This window comes from Apodemus sylvaticus, chromosome 2 (assembly GCF_947179515.1).
Source record: "Apodemus sylvaticus chromosome 2, mApoSyl1.1, whole genome shotgun sequence".
NCBI classification, from domain to species: Eukaryota; Metazoa; Chordata; class Mammalia; order Rodentia; family Muridae; genus Apodemus; species Apodemus sylvaticus.
The window spans coordinates 62,757,437-62,773,967 of NC_067473.1; the positions used below are offsets into that span (position 1 = coordinate 62,757,437).

Genomic DNA, 16,531 nt, shown 5'->3' on the forward strand with positions numbered 1-16,531 from the left:
TCAAAGGGAGTCAATTTTGATTGTTAACTTCTTGACCATGATAAAACTGTACAGTGTAAGTCAGCTGCAGATACTTTCCTACTGTGTACCATCATTTAAAAAATAGCTTTTAATGCTTTTGACCTATTTGTTTATATAGGAAAAATGATTCATTGAAATTTAAAGATATATTCAAGTCTTGAAAATAATACAATGGATGTAGTTATGAAATATATAATACTAAGAATATCTATTTGATATACTATTAAATGTATATTTAGTTATACTGAACTATAGTTGATACATGCTTAATACATGGCAGTGTAGTCAGAGTAGTACTAATACTTGTGTTTCTTTCCCATTTCCTTTCAATCAGAAGAAACTTGTTCATACAGAAGATCCATTTACTGATGAGCATAAGGAGAGGCAAGAAGTGGAAATGTTGGCTAAGAAGTTTGAAATGAAATATGTGAGTACAATAATGTTCATCTAGGTAATCTTACCCTCTTGGCCTGTTTTCTCTGTGCAGCTAGTTGGGAGAGCCTATAAATAGCAACTGCTTACTTATCTTGATCTCACAAATTGAAGCTGAATGAATGGTTTTGACAGCCAGACAGTTTTACAGGTTTGTCCTGACTGCATTAGTGGGCTGCATTCATTATAGTCAGTCTTTCTAGAATCTAAAGAGTTTGCTTAACAAATCTTACAATAAAAAACTGTAAGGTAAATAATATTTGCTGTATTTATAGGTGAAGAGACTGAGTCTCTAAGTGACTGATCCATGGTCACACAAGGTTAAGAATAGGCAACTGCATCCAGCTGTGTATAGTTTTAACCCCGTCTCCCTACCTCTGTTGTGGAGAACTGTTCTTTTAGTATAGCATTTATCAGCCTTCCTCCCTTTAAGAGAGTACTTTGTTTGTTTGTTTGTTTGTTTGTTTCAAACAGGGTTTCTCTGTATAGCCTTGGCTGTCCTGGAACTCACTCTGCCGCTGCCTCTGCCTCCCAGTGCTGGGATTAAAGGCGGGCGTCACTAAGCTAGTACTTTAAGTGCTTTAGACTGTACTAAGTCCCGTGGATCAGAATCAGTATGAAACTTCTTTATGCCATATTTTACCTTAAATATTCTTTTATATCCTACATTCCATGCAGTAATATATTAATTCTTATTTTAATAAAAATATAAATATATTATAAAAGTATAATATAATTTTTCATATAACATTTTCTCCAACTTTAAAAATATATAACAGACCATAGAAAGCTCTATTCCTATGTCTTGTTTATTTTATGGCTTTAACTACTCTTGTGAGTTGAGAAATGAGGTTGTATTTCTGGTTCCTCTGTGAGCATTAGAAATGCTTCACAGAGATGGGATATCAGTATTCACTGACTTGCCATTCCTGTTATCCTTGAAGTGTACCTCAAATTAGAGTTGACACTTGTTGGCGTCTACATGAGAGAAATATCAGAATACAGTGGAATTTGAATCAGGTTGTAGGCCATTCTTTGCCTGCAAATTGTGCTCCTTTGGGTGAAGTTTTGCTCTTTAAGACCCAGCTTTCATATCTATAAATGGAGGGGTTTTTTTTAAAGATTTATTTATTTATTATATGTAAGTACACTGTAGCTGTCATCAGACATACCAGAAGAGGGAGCCAGATCTCATTACAGATGGTTGTGAGCCACCATGTGGTTGCTGGGGATTGAACTCAGGACCTCTGGAAGAGCAGTCAGTACTCTTAAGTACTGAGCCATCTCTCCAGCCCAGAGTTTTTTGTTTTTTTTTAAGAGTCCTTCTGGGTATATATTCTGTGTCTCTTCACTAAAACAGATGAACTGGTAGGTGTTCTAAAAGAAAAGATACCCAAAAATCCATACCAATTTGTAGTGAGGTCTTTTCTGGTTGTCCTTGATGTTTTAAGACAGTCTCTCTGTGTAACTGATGGTGGCCTGAAAGTCATGATCTTTCTGTCTCTATCTCCGTAGTAAGGTTTCAGATGTTGAGGTTAAATATCCCAGGTTCTGGCTATGTTTTAAGATAGTTTCTGGGTGGTATATGTCAGAACAGGTAACAAGGTTCATGTTAATGGATTTAGACTTAGTTTGGTGTAGGACACAATACTGCCCAGAAGATGCTCTTGTGATTTCTCGACCTTTGGTGCCGCATGTGCCTTGGTAACTCCCATTTCTAGAACTGGGTATAAATTCAGTAGTCTCTGGGAAGGTGTCCAGCACAGTGCTAGTGCCTCACAAGGGACTCAGTTAACGGATTCTGAGCAACTCCTTGCCAAGCACTTACTACGACTGATGAATTATAGCTTTAACATCTCCTTACTTATAAAGACAAAATATCTGCTTCCTCTACCTTAGAGACTTGGAATACCAATATTAATGCATGTATCAGAGTCCTAATAGCTTCAGGGTGTTTATTTTTGTTTTTTGTTTTTTTAAGGGAACAATGATAATAACTATGGTCATCCAAAGGTAATCCCAAGGATTCATATAAATGAAAAGATCATGGAGTGGAGCATGTTTACAATCCCAGCTCTTTAAGGACAGAGGCAGGAGGGTCACAACAAATAGTAGGCCAGGCAGATTTGATTTGCACAGTGAGTTCCGTGTCAGGGCTAAAACCCAGTGACAACTTGTCTCTGTCTTTTTTCTCTGTCTGTCTGTCTGTCTCCCTCTCTCCCCTTCTCCCTTTTCTTCCTCTCCCTCCCCCCACTGTGTATGATTCTAAAAAAATTTGAGTTTTATTTTGTTATAGACTATAAAACAAATATATGATTGGCAAGATGGCTCAGCGGGTAAAGGCACTTTCTGTTGAGCCCAGTGGACCTGAGCTTGATTCCAAAAAATCATGGTAGGAAAGCTGACTTTTCAAATTGTCCTCCAACCTCCACACTTGCACCATGTATGTATGTGGCCTTTGTCCAAAATAAGTACATATAAAAATTGTTTCTGTCTTTCTGTCTATCCTGTCTGTCTGTCTATCTGAACATGATCTTATGATGTAGCCTTAGCTGGACAGAACTCACAGAACAGCCTGCTTCTGCCTCCCAAGTACTGGAATTAAAGTTGTGTGCCACCATGCCCAGAAAATAGTAGTAGTAGTAGTAATAATAATAATAATAATATAATAATTGTATAAATTGTGTTTGACTGACAATCAGTTGTGAAATACTTTCAACAGTCCTCTCAGATATGGCATTGGGAAGTGGATATTACAAAAGCATGTAATCACTTTTGAAATTATATCATTCATTGGTAAGCTGTAACTCCTGAGAAGTTAGAGCATTTGAGGGGCCTCTCAAAGTCTCTTTTGTTGTGTCATTTTATTGGGTATGCTCCCTAAGACTCAGCTTGCTAAAGTTTTGGGTAGAGTTTGGGCAAACTTGTTAAGATCACTACAAAATGAGTTCTGCTCATCCAACAGAAATACCAGTGAATTTAGTGTTCTAGACCAACAGCAATCTGCAACCAGGCTAGATGTAGTGGCTCTCTAGTGAGAACAAGCTGGTCTATATGGCCAAGCTCCAGGACTTCCAGTACTATATAGAAAAACAAAACAAAACACAAAAATAAAATAAAAAAATAGTAATACGGAACTAGCCCACCATAGTTGTAGATTCTGCCTCTATGGATTCACCCAACTGAAGATCAGAAATATTCCAAAAGTGAGAAAGAAATGTGTACCTGTATATAACTGCTCTTTTATTTTTTTTTGGTTTTTTTTTTTTTTTTAAAGAATTATTTATTTTATATGAGTACACTGTAGGTACACATCAGAAGAGGGTATCGGATCCCATTACAGATGGTTGTGAGCCACCATGTGGGTGCTGGGAATTGAACTCAGGACCTCTGGAAGAGCAGTCACTGCTCTTAACCGCTGAGCCATCTCCCCAGCCCATAACTGCTCTTTTAAAAACTCAAAGGAAGTGGGTAGTCTTAAAGGGAAAAGAAATCCTTGCTCAAACAGTACCTTTTTGTTTAATTCTTCCCTCTCCCTCCCCCCCCCCCCCCCAGACAGAGTTTCTCTGTATAGCCCTGGCTGTCCTGGAACTCACTCTGTAGACCAGGCTGGCCTTGAACTCAGAAATCTGCCTGCCTCTGCCTCCCAAGTGCTGGGATTAAAGGCAGGTGCCACCACCACCGGCCTTTTTGTTTAATTCTGATCATTTGCTTTGTTGAGACATTTTTATTACGTGGCCTCTGAGCTAAAGAAAATTTCACTGTCTTTAAATCCCTGCAGGCACATTGTAAAATAGCAGTTTTAGGACATGTGGAAGATCTTACATCCATAAAATTATTAAAGTGTGTGTTAATGTTCCTGTGCTGGTAACTGTTTCCATTGATTTAAAACTGTAGGCTTTTTATTAGAAGGTCGAAATCAGCATGGATATAAAAAGATAGTTCTAGGGGCCTGGAGTAGAAATTGAGATGCTTTGTAACCAGGGTGTTTTCTTCGGGTTGTGAGACCAGAGTCTTATCAGTTAATGCCCTGCTTGCTCTGCCAGCCATACCTGCTCGGTGAATGCTGATGCTTTGCTCCATTGACTGTCACAGAGGCAGTGGGGGTCCTGTCTTAGGAATGGCTTGCTTGTTTTTCAGTTCACTAGCGACTCATTCTAGTGCATTGGCTTGAGATACTGATTATCAGGTTAAGCCAGTACTAACTGACTCAGTGCTAATGACTGAGTCATCATGAAGGAGTACTTAGGAAAAGAACTTTAAAAGGCTTCTTCATTTTAGACATAACAAAATGGAAGTAAATTTTGATTTTTATAAGGTCTACTTAATATGTAAATTGTACAGTATAAAAAGATTCAGAAAATTATGAGTTAAGACTCATTGTGTCTGTCGTAGAGCACAGTAAAGATACTGAAAAAGAGAGTGATTTGAAATATGTTTGTCTACCAGGGGAGGGCACATTGCCAATATGTCTTGAGTTCCTTTAGGTAAATTTTAATGTTTAAAATTCACAGTGCATATGTTCCTTTTGAGCGTCTGTTGAATGTGTTGTTCCAAGGCAGAAATGGTGGTGCATGCTTGTAATCTTAGTACTTGGATGCTAAGATAGGGAGATTACAAGTTTTGAGAACAGCCTGGGCTGTGTAGCAAGTTCCAGCTTTGGGACTGGAATTACAGACGGATGTAAACCACCTTGTGGGTGCTAGACTTAAAGCGCCAGGGTCTTCTCCAAGAGCAACAAGTGCTCTTAACTGCATGAGCCATCTCTACAGCCACCTGTTTTTAAACTTAAAAAATTATATATTTATGTATTTTATGTGGTGTGTGTTTGGGTGTGCACATTCACATTACATGTGTGGCTATCCAAGGACCATTTTTAGAGTCTGTTTTCGCCTACTACACAGGTCTTTGGGGAATCAAGCGTTGTTGTCTGGCTCAAGTGTCTTTACCACTGAGCCATCATTGTCGGCCTCAGATGTTTAATGAACACTCATAGTGTTCTTTCTGTGATTAACCTGGATTTTAAATAAGATTTAACAAACTGCTTCTCTTAGTTTTTATGTATAGCCTTTTGTTTTTTAATGACTATTAGCATTGGTTGATCATGTCATAATTATATGGTTTATATTTATATCACTTGATACATTATTGATAGGATTTTTGAGAGATTTCAGATTAATATAATAGTTAACTCTTTTTGATAATGTCTTTAAAATTGACACTTAAAAGAATTCACACCTATTTAACAGTACCACTATTCTGTTCCATTGAGCACTAACAACAAAAGTCATTTTTAGTGGCAACAGGCTGGTACCCTTGACTAGACACACGTGTTCCTAATTACCAATAAGCCGTTTGTTCTTCTGTATTTGCTCATCACAACACACCATGGATTTGTTGTTTGTTTTGTTTTTAGATTTCCCCAGGAAAATTATACTCATCTAATTGTACCTTGTGTCTCTGCCCTGAAAGTATCCAATGAGCAGTGGCTGTGGTTGTGTGTAATTGTGATTTTAATTAGCATTCTAGAGAAAAATTTAAAAGTCCTGGCAGAGCTGTGAGAGAGATAAGAGTCCATGAGGGGTAAGAGTCCAAAGAAAGGGAAAAAAATGAGGAAAGATGAGCAGATGTGCTTCGGAAGGGATTTCAAGGGACCAAAAAGTTCATGGTGAAAGTTTTGAGAGCAAGATGGATAGGAATTGGACGGTTCATCAAGAAACCTTGAACTTGTGAATGTTAAGGCCTTTGGATTTGTCTTATAGTAGCATATTTCTGAGGTAAGAGATTATAGGAAGTGATATGCCTGAACTATTTATCAGACATAGTAAGCATAAACATGAGGGAAGTGAGGTTAGCCAAGGGATTGAGTATATTTAGGTAAAAATAATGTCCAGCTTTCTAGACCTGGAGTTAGAATGGAAAGAAAGCTGGATGTGTGACTAAATCTGTGAGCAAAGGTTTGTGGGAGACAAACTTGAGGTAGAAATAACAATTCTTGGTTTAGCCCAGCTCTGGCAAAAATTTTAAAGTTAAAAGGGAGAGACTGAGAAGGAAGGAAAGTAGAGAAGAAAGAACTGAATAATAGACTTTGAAGGTTAGAATTATTGAAGTTTAGTTTCATTACAAGTCATCAGTTTTAATTGTGCAACTTAGTGAGTTTTAATAAAGGCAGGCAGTCTGTGTCACTACAGTCATGGCAATAGGCCGGTTTTATCTCCCCATAAAGTTTCTTTGTCTCTAGGATGGCACACATCCTCTACCACTAGCCCAAGGCCTGGCAACCTCCAGGCTGTTTTTGTTTTTCTAGAATTCCCTGTGAGGAGCTTTGATTTAGCATGGTCTTTGAGAGTCATCTATGTGTCTCATGTGTCAGTGGGACTTCCAGTGTTTTATTTATTCAGCACCTAAAGGACATTGTACTGTTTTCAGAGTTTGAGGTTTTTATTTATTTTTATAAACTACAGTTTTCTGTCATGTTGAGGTCAGAGGACAGCATATAGGAGTTGTTCTTCCTCCTCTACCTTGTAAATTCCAGGGACCAAGCTCAAATTTTCAGACATGGCTGCACAGCCACAATCAGAGCCATCTTTCTAGGCCCCAGCTTTAGTTTTACACTACAACACATAAAACTGCTCCAAAGAAGTCACAGCATACATTTTATAGTAACATACATTCTAGTCTGGGTGTGGTATTTCAGGCCGTAACCTTAGCAGATTACAGGTTAGTGAGGCTGAGGCAGGAGGTTGGCCCAATTTGAGGCAGAGCTTTACTGTGTAACCCTAGCTGTCCTGGAACTGGCTCTGTTGACCAGGCTAGCCTTGCTTGAACTGTGAGATCCACCTGCCTCTGCCTCCGGAGTGCCAGGATTAAAGGCATGTATCGCCATCTCGGCCGGTACCTGGCAAGATAACTTAAAAGAGAAAGAAAGGAGAGAGGGGAGACAGAGAACTTGCTACCAAGTCAGGATGACCTGAGTTTGATCCCTGGAGCCTACATGGTGGAAGACTAATGTTTACAGGTTGTCATCATCTTCCACATGTGTGTTATAGACCCACACAGAAATAATCATGTAAAAGGAAATAGATCATACGTTTTTACTGTGCACTCTTTCATGTAGTAAGCATGCTTGCATCTGTTTTGTGTTTGGGAGTACTCTCAGGTGTGTGTGAAGGCTAGAGAGCCTCACTTGTTTGAGATGGGCTCTTTCTGTGCATTGGCTAGACTGGCTGGCCCGTGAACTCCGGCTTCCACATAGACATGCTACGGTGCCCATTCTTACAAAGTTCTCTTTTGAGACGGTTTTTTTATGTAGTCTTGCCTGTCCTGGAGCTCCCTAAGTAGACCAGGCTGGATTCAAACTCATAAACATCCTCCTCTTCCTTCTGAGTGCTGGCATTAAAGGCATATACCACAATGTCTCATGTGTTTATATGCATGTGTGTTTGGTTGGTTTTGGTTTGTTTTTGTTTCTGAGGCAGTATCTTACTCTATATAGCCAAGGCTAATCTCAAACTCAAGATCTTCCTGTTCCTGCTGGGATTATAAGTGTAGATTTCACACCCGGCTATTAAATCCCTGTGTGTCTTCACAAGTGAAATAGAAGTTTAGTTTGTCTACATCCTTGTTACTACTTGCTCTTATCACTTTTAGTATCATCAGGTAATGACGTATGTGTGATCCAGAGTAGGTAAAAGCATGCCAGACCATGCATGTGGAGACGGGAGGACGACTCCTGGGAGGCATGTTCTCTTGCCGTGAGTAAAGTCTAGGAATTGAATTGTGCAAGTGCCTCTGACCTCTGAGCCATCTCACTCGCTAGCTAAGTATACTACGCACAAAACCATGGGTACTGTGTGGGAGAGGCCAATCTGGAGACATGGCACTGTGGACACTGATTTGAATTCTGACACTGAGTTGAAGGCTCTAGCTAAAAAGTGACCCCGCTACACCTCTTAATTTTCTTCTAGATACAAATAAGTCTTTGTAACTGTCTTTGTTTTGGTTTTATTGCTGTGAATAAACACCATGACCCCAACAACTTTTGTCAAGAAAAACATTTAATTGGGGCTGGCTTACAGTTTCAAGAGTTTAGTCCATCGTCGTCGTCATGGTGGGAAGCAAGGGCATGCGGGCAGACATGATGCTGGAGAAGGAGCTGAGATTTGTACATCTTGATCTGCAGGTAGCAAAAGGAGACTGTGCCACATTGGCCAGACTTGAGCTTTTAAGACCTCAAAGCTCACCAGTGACACACTTCCCCCAGCAAGGCTACACCTCTATGGGGACCATTCCTATTCAGATCAGCACCGTAACCATCGAAGAGTTTACTCTCCTTCCTCAGCTGTGGTGTGTTTTCATTTGTGGAATGTGAAATAAAAGATGGAAGTGCTTAGTGTCTGATGTGAATAGTAGCTGTTGTCATCGTGGTCTAGTTACATAATTAGGGGACTTAAATACAGATTTTATTCTTCCACTAACTGGTGACATTGAGATCACCGCCCTTTTTTTTCTAGTTTAATTGGATTTGTTCCCCATGTGGTAGCCAAGTGGTTTTACTCAAGGGCTCCCACAGTGTTTAGTTGCATTTGTCTTGTCTAAGAATATAAATGTCTTAGGAAAGACTTGAGTAGGTCATCTGTTATAAAAGACTCCATACAACCATCATGGAATTTACATTTTTTACTGTTTATAATTAGTGTAGTCATTAATCTTTCTTTTGGCCATAGTACTATACAGTCTATAAAGGCTGGCTCACTCTATGTGCTTGGTTTCATCCAAAGTTTTCAGACTCTTGCATTCATCACCCAGCTAGATACTTGCAGGGGTCCTGCCTCACAACACTGCAGCCATCAAAACTGGAGAGTGGACTTTGGCACAGGACACTTGAGAATGGGCTAGACAACAGACTTGATCTGACCACCGATTCCTCGGTGTGTTTGTTTTCTTATTCATGTATTCTGTGTGTACAGTATATAACATGTAAATATAACTTGTGAATAGGTTTTGGGGGCTGGAGAGATGACTCGGTGGCTTGCAGAGAAACCGAATTTGATTCCCAGCACTCATCAGGTAGCTTGCTACTCTGTAACGCCAGCTCCAGGGGATCTGATGCACTCTTCTGCCTCCTGAGGGCACCTACACTTTATGTATGTATGTATGTATACATATATGTGTATAATTACATGTACATATATATATATATACATATATACATACACACACACACATATACTTATATACTGGTGCAAAACTAAAAGTCTTAAAAAATAAAAAAAGGCGATCTCGAGAAAGATGGCTCAGTAGTTAATTTAGATCACTTGTTTGTCTTACAGAGAATGCAGTTTGGTTCTCAGCACCCATAATTAACTCTAGTTACAGAGAACCCAGTGTTCTCTTGTGGGTTCTGGGGTAAGCAGGCATGTGTGCATGCACATATATATGTAGGTAGCACTCATACACATAAGATATAATATTTTTTAGAGAATGTTTTTTATTTTTTGTACACATGAAACACAGCTGCATGCCTAAGGTGTTTGCGAGGTCAGAGGATAACTTGTGGGGTTAGCTCTCTCCTTTTGCTTATCTGGATTGATTGTTTTTCTTTTGTTTCTTGGAGACAGGGTAGCCCTGGCTGTTCTAAAACTCCCTGTGTAGACCAGGCTGGCCTGGAACTCACAGAGATTCATCTGCCTCTGCCTCTCAAGTGCTGTGATCGAAAGCACGCGCTACCATGTCCAGCAGATCGACTCTATGTTTTTCTTGACTTGGTAATCATGATGTCTTCAGCCTCATGGCTGAACACAGGCTACGGGCTTTTGAAAGGAAGATCACTGAGTTGAAAAGTAATTTTTAATATGTCAAAGATAGATGCAATCAATTTGCCTTTCCATTGTTAGTGCTGACTATGTGGTTGAGGAAGTGTTGACAAATTTCCTACCTTATAGTTGCTTTGTATAGTTTGTCCTACTCTGAAGAAGCAGTCACTAAGTGCACTTTACATGCAAGATATGGGGAGAGCCAGTTGCCCATAGAGGGTTTCTTATAAAAATTATGTGAATTCTTCTAACAGTTCTTTTTTTTTTTTTTTTAATTTATGGAAATAGTACAGATACTGAATAAGTCTAACATATCTCTTCTTTGCAGGGTGGGAAAGCCCGTAAACACCGGAAGGATCGGCTACAAGATCTAATTGATATAGGCTTTGGCTATGATGAGACAGATCCATTTATTGATAACTCAGAGGCTGTGAGTAATATCTTCAATATGGCAGTAAGCTCTTGGCAGTAGACACCCGGGCAACTTAAAATATTTCAGTGGCTATTTATTTGTGCTTTTTAAAGCTGTTTGTATAGCTTGAAGTTTTTTTTTTTAAACTGTAGACTTACGTTTTTGTAATGTTGGCTTGTTCGTGGTAAGTTGTTACTATATTGCTGTCATAGGCCAGGTTTTGGCAAACTGTAAAGGACCATGTGGTAAATATTTTAGACTGTGGGCCATATGGTGTCTCTTACAGCTCCTCTCCTGCTCTAGCCTGAACACAGTCAGTCACAGCGAGTACCGGACGAACATACATTAGTGTGGCAATGTTAGGAGTAAAACTTTAAACTCATGTAATTTTCATGCATCACAGAATATTTAATTTGATGTTTTCTCCATCACTTAAAAAAAAAATGCTAAATTCATTCTGGCAGGCTGTGTAACAAACTGTTAGGCTGAGCTTGGCCAGCAGTCCTGGTTTGCCGATAAGACGGTAGGCCATTACTTGTGGTCTGCTGTGCTTTCAGGTCTTTCAAAAATCTCTTGAGATTAATCAGTTGCTTATTTTCAGGTGCATAGTTAGCATTAATTCCTAGAGAAATCATTACTCCTTGCCTAAACTGAGAAGTAAAGTTTTCAAAAATATCAAAGGCACCGTATTATATACTAGCAATCCCAGCATTGGTAGAGATGGGGGGATCAGGAGCTCAAGGTCATTCCTGAGACATAGCAAATTGAGGGTATAGTCTGGATATATGAGACCCTATCAAAAACATAAGCATATAAGTACATGTGCTCACAAAAGCACATGCATTCTCTTATACACAGGCACACACATTCATACTCCTGCATGTGAAAAGGAATAATGTTCTAACCAAATGCTGAAAATGATTATATTAAGCTTAATCAATGGTAGAAAACATTTATTATTTATGTATGTATGTGTGTCTGTGTATGCGCCTAGGGAGGTCAAAGAGGCATTAGCTTCCTGAAGCTGGAGTTCTACATAGTTATGAGCTGCCTGATATGGATGGATGCTGTGAATTGAATTTGGGTCCTCTGTGAGAACAGTATGTGCTTTTAACACTAAGCCATGTTTCCAGCCCCCTGATGTTTGTCTTAACTCAGATTTAGTGAATTACAATACCCAGTGAATTTCTGGGTATATGACTTAAACACGAATGTTTCTTGTTATTAGGACTTCTTTGGTTTACTTCTCTAGCTTTTAAAAGTATCATTTACGGTGCTGGGGAGATGGCTCAGTTGGGAAGCGGTTGCCATGCAAGCCTGAGAGCTCATCTGGATCTCTAACACCCACGTGCAGTGCCGAGCATGGGATAGACCATTCAGGTGGTCTGGACAGACCAGTGAGAGACAGAGAAATGAGATGGAGAGAGACTGAGGAAGACGCCTGACACAGACCTCTAGTCTCCATACCCACACGCAAGGGAATGCACCCTCATACACACACATGCTGCATATACATACATAAATCAGTGATGCTAATCAGCAACAAAGCACAAGATGGGTAGTAAGTACAAGGTCAAGTAGTCCCCAAACATCCCCACCAAGAAATACACATAAAACTTTTTTTGTAGTCATCAAGAAATTCTGTGTCTAATAAACATTCAACCTGTATATCCTTGTAAAAAGGAAACATTATCATTATATATATCTTAAATATTCTTTTCTTGAAATTCAGCATTTAATAGTATATATTAGCGCATAGATATACTGCTTATAATGGTTGTTATAGTATATTCTTTACTGATTTTTTAGTAAAAGTAGTGTTAATTCTCATGGTTATTTTCAGGTAGTTGAGCGTCTCGTGTGCATTCATCTACTTGAATAAACATATATTCAGAATGCTTTAGAGTTATATGGCTGAGGCAAATTGCTAGCAATGGAATGTATTGGTCATGGGGTTTCTATCCTGAAGCAAGCTTCTGGAGGTCATTTTGGAATGACTTATAAAATGGTCCTGAAGGTTGGTGCTCTAGAGATAAAGTTAGTTTGGCAGATAGCTATAAAACTATTTAGTTTGTTGCTATTATATGGTAGTGGTCTATTTAGCACCAGGCTTTATCACCAGTATGTTTTGACCAAATTCTACAACCTTGGCTCTGGCATCCAATTTCTCTTGTGAAAGGAAGATGAAATTTGGGACAACATATAAGAATTATTAGTACTCTGTCTTAGTACATGAATTAAGGCTTGTCATGTTTTGTAGTAGATAAAGTCTGTGCTCTTCCATTTTTATCTGGGTATTAGATTACTACTCTAATGCCTAGGATTGTGATATCCTTTAGGATTATCATATCTTTTGTAGTACTTAAATACTTTATGATTTGCAAATTAGTATAGTTTTTGCATGGTGATACAGCACTTGTTGCATATATGGTAGCAGATGGAGCTTATACTAGTAAGAGAGTGATTGGAATGATTGTCAGCACAGTGCACACTGGATATCATGTTCCTAAATTACTTGTTGTTTCTTGGCAAGGCATATTAGCAGTGCTGTTTAGAGAAGAGAGTGCTTACCATTACTAAAATGTAGCATTGGCAAGTTAAGATTGGGATGCTTCTCTCTAGAGCATTGACAGCTACTTGGAACTCAGTGGAGAAGTCCAAGGTTCTAGTTTTATATTAGTTCCTAATTTGACATTTGATCAAGAAAGCATATGTCAGTGTTACCTAATTTTCTGTGTAATTACTGTCTACCCAGTTTCTGTGTAATTACTATCTCCCAGAGTTACTTTGAGATTAAAATAATGTGAGTTTAAATATGGTGAAGAATATTAACAAGCATCAAACATTAGTAATAATGCTAATATGTAGATTTAAAACTCTGGGAGCTGGAGAGATGGCTTATTGGTTAAGAGCACTAGCTCTCTTCCAGAGGTCCTGGGTTCAATTTCCCAGTACGGTGGCTTATAATGGGACCCGATGCCCTCTTCTGGAGTGTCTGAAGGCAGCTACAGTGTATTCATATAAATAAAATAAATAAATAATAAATAAACAAGCAAAAATCTGACGACATGACAGTGTACTCATATACTTAAATAAAATCTTTTAAAAAAAGTAATCTAACTTACCCAAAAGAAATCATTCATGGCTATTGCATGTACCCATACGTTTACTTAAATAGCTTCTTAAAGTTGATACTATATTTTAGAACAGATTTTTTTTTTTTAATTCTTTTTAGGTTTTGAGGTTTTTTGGTTTTGGGTTTAGTTTGGTTTGGTTTGAGAAGGGATTTTTTTGCGTATGTCTGGCTGTCCTGAAATGTAGAACAGACTATCCTTGAACTCAGGGATCTGCCTGCTTCTGTCTCCTGAGTTCTAGGATTAATGGCGTGTACCATCACCCCCAGCTATTTTTTTTTTTTAAGCTTTTTGCATCAGAATATTACTGTATAACACTGGGTGTCCTGGAACATACTATGTAGTCTAGGCTGGCCTCATACTCCCCGAGATCTCCCTGTGCTACCATGCCTGGCTACAACAGTTTTACATTCACAGCAAAACTGAACAGAAAATACAAAGAGCTTCCATATCCACTGGCCACACACACACACACACATACACACAGCCTTCTTTATCATGGTGGTTGGTGTACCTGTTATAGTTGACGAACCTAATCAGTACACTGTTATCACCTAAGTTCATAGTTTGTACCTGCTGGTATGATAGATTCTGTTGGTTTAGACATATTTATTGACATATGTCCACTGTTATGACCATACAGAGTAGTTTCACTCTAAAAATTCTCTGCTCTGCCTGTTCATCCCTCCCGCCCTCCTGATCTCTGGCAGTTCCAACAATCTTATTGTCTTCAGTTTTGACATTTGTTTGGGGGGAGAGGGAAGCTTCTCTGAGTAGCCCTGACTATCCTTGATCTCACTCAGTAGACCAGGCTGTCCTTGAATTTAGACATCCCTTTGCTTCTGCTTCCCAAATTCTGGAATTAGAGGTGCTATCCCTGCCTGGCTCAGTTTTGACTCTTTTATGTATGGTATTGGGAATGAAACCTGGGGCTTTAAGCATGCCCCATTCAGCCGTCCCCCAGGCTTCAATCTGACTCTTAAGAGTCCTCATAATGGAAACCATACAATGACCTTTCATCTATGGTGTTTTAAATATCAGTTATAATATTTAAATAAAGCAATTTCCACTTTATTTTGTACCTAATATATGAATTATGTAACAACTTAGACCATATGACTAGTGGTTTATTTTATAATTATCTCTATACATGTTTTACCTCTGTGTATCTATGTATAAAACATGCATGCCTGGTATCTGCAGCAGTAAGGAGAAGACAAGATCCCAGGGACTGCACTTATAGTTTCGAGCCACCATGTGGGTGCTAGGAATCAGATCTGGTTCTCTGTAAATTAGTGCTCTTAACTGCTGAGACATCTGTCTAGCCCTCACTAGTATTTCAAAAAAAAAAAAAAAAGTAAACCAAAATCAAATATCAAATGGAAATGGGTCTGTGAATGGTGATTTCATTTTTATCGTGTATGTATGTGCTCGGTTTTGATATATCATTTTTTTTTTTACTTAGTTTGAAGAAAATTTGAAAGCTGCTGTTTTATTAAGTATTAATTTCATAGGTATAAGTTGTTGACTTGTACAATTAGTAACCTTTTGTCATTGATCTTTTTAAAAAACTTTTTAAAGATTTATTCATTTAGGTATGAGTGCTCTGTCTATGTGTACATTTGCATGCCAGAAGAGGGCATCAGATCCCTTCTACAGGTAGCCATGAGCCATCAACGTTGTTGCTGGGAATAGAACTCAACACCTCTGAAAGAGCATCCAGTGTTAACCTCTCAGCCATCTAACCAGCCCTGTCATTGATCTTTGAAAAGTCACCTTGTTCTTTTTATAATTCTAACGTAAAACAATTATAATCCAATCAAAGGACACTTTGCTTGTATTGATTTATTGTCAGTAAGCTTTCCAAATTAAAAATTATCTATTCCCAGTGAGTGTTTATAGTTTTCTTCTACCTTATTACTAAAAAGCCTAAAATCAGTCTCAGTTTTATTTTTCTAAACTGTAAAGGTCTGAGCATGTGAAACTTCCTGAGTTAATGTTGAGGGATTTGCCCAAGTTCTTGTTCGTCTTGGCAAAGGCTCTAGAGCTAGAATATCTTAAGTTATTTCATTGCTTCTTAATTTTGTTCTTAGATGGCTCAGTTACATACCTGTAAGTTTATTCTGAGCAGTGGTAGAGCAGAAAGCCCAACAGAAGGCTTAGAGCAGTTAAGATTGCCCTGAATATCTGTGGTGCATGTTTTTCCCTGATGAAGAAGTGGTTTGGTTTAGCAAATGAGTTGAGAGTTGGCTAGTCACTTTACTAAAGGCACAAATTGGCTTTGGATGGATTGCTACCAAATTTGGATAGATTGTTTTCCGCTTGTAAAAGAGGAATAATGTTGGCCTTCCCAGCCTCCCAAGGGTGTCATGAGGACCAAGAGGAGCCTTCTTGGGAAGAACCATTGAAAACCAGTGGTATCTTTTAGTATGTGAAACCAAAATACAGAGATGTTTGTGTCATGTGGTCATTTCCATCTTTTTATTTCAGTCCTTCACTTGCCATGAGGTGTGAAGAGCAGTGCGTCTAGTAAATCAAAAGAGCAGTTCATTTCTTTTCTCCCTCTTCTTCATTTCACTCTTTAAAATTCAGCATAATTAAACTTTTCCCTTTTCCATAATCTTTGAAAGGAATCAGTTAAAAATCATAACTTTTATGCTTAGCCTTAATTATCTTCTCCCTCCTTCTCCTCCTCCTTCCACCTCTTCCTTCTTCCC

The 16,531-nt window shown here is 38.6% G+C and overlaps 1 protein-coding gene across 7 annotated transcripts in view; it reads left to right on the forward strand.

The window, feature by feature from the left end:
• Ubn2 (ubinuclein 2) overlaps window positions 1–16,531 on the forward strand; it is a 90,570-nt gene that overhangs the window by 6,269 nt on the left and 67,770 nt on the right. For all 7 annotated transcript variants that reach the window (XM_052173469.1, XM_052173463.1, XM_052173467.1 and 4 more), the window contains exons 2-3: window positions 356–448; window positions 10,597–10,698. In XM_052173469.1, the coding sequence (XP_052029429.1) occupies window positions 356–448; window positions 10,597–10,698 (195 nt within the window). The remainder of the gene's footprint in view (window positions 1–355; window positions 449–10,596; window positions 10,699–16,531) is intronic.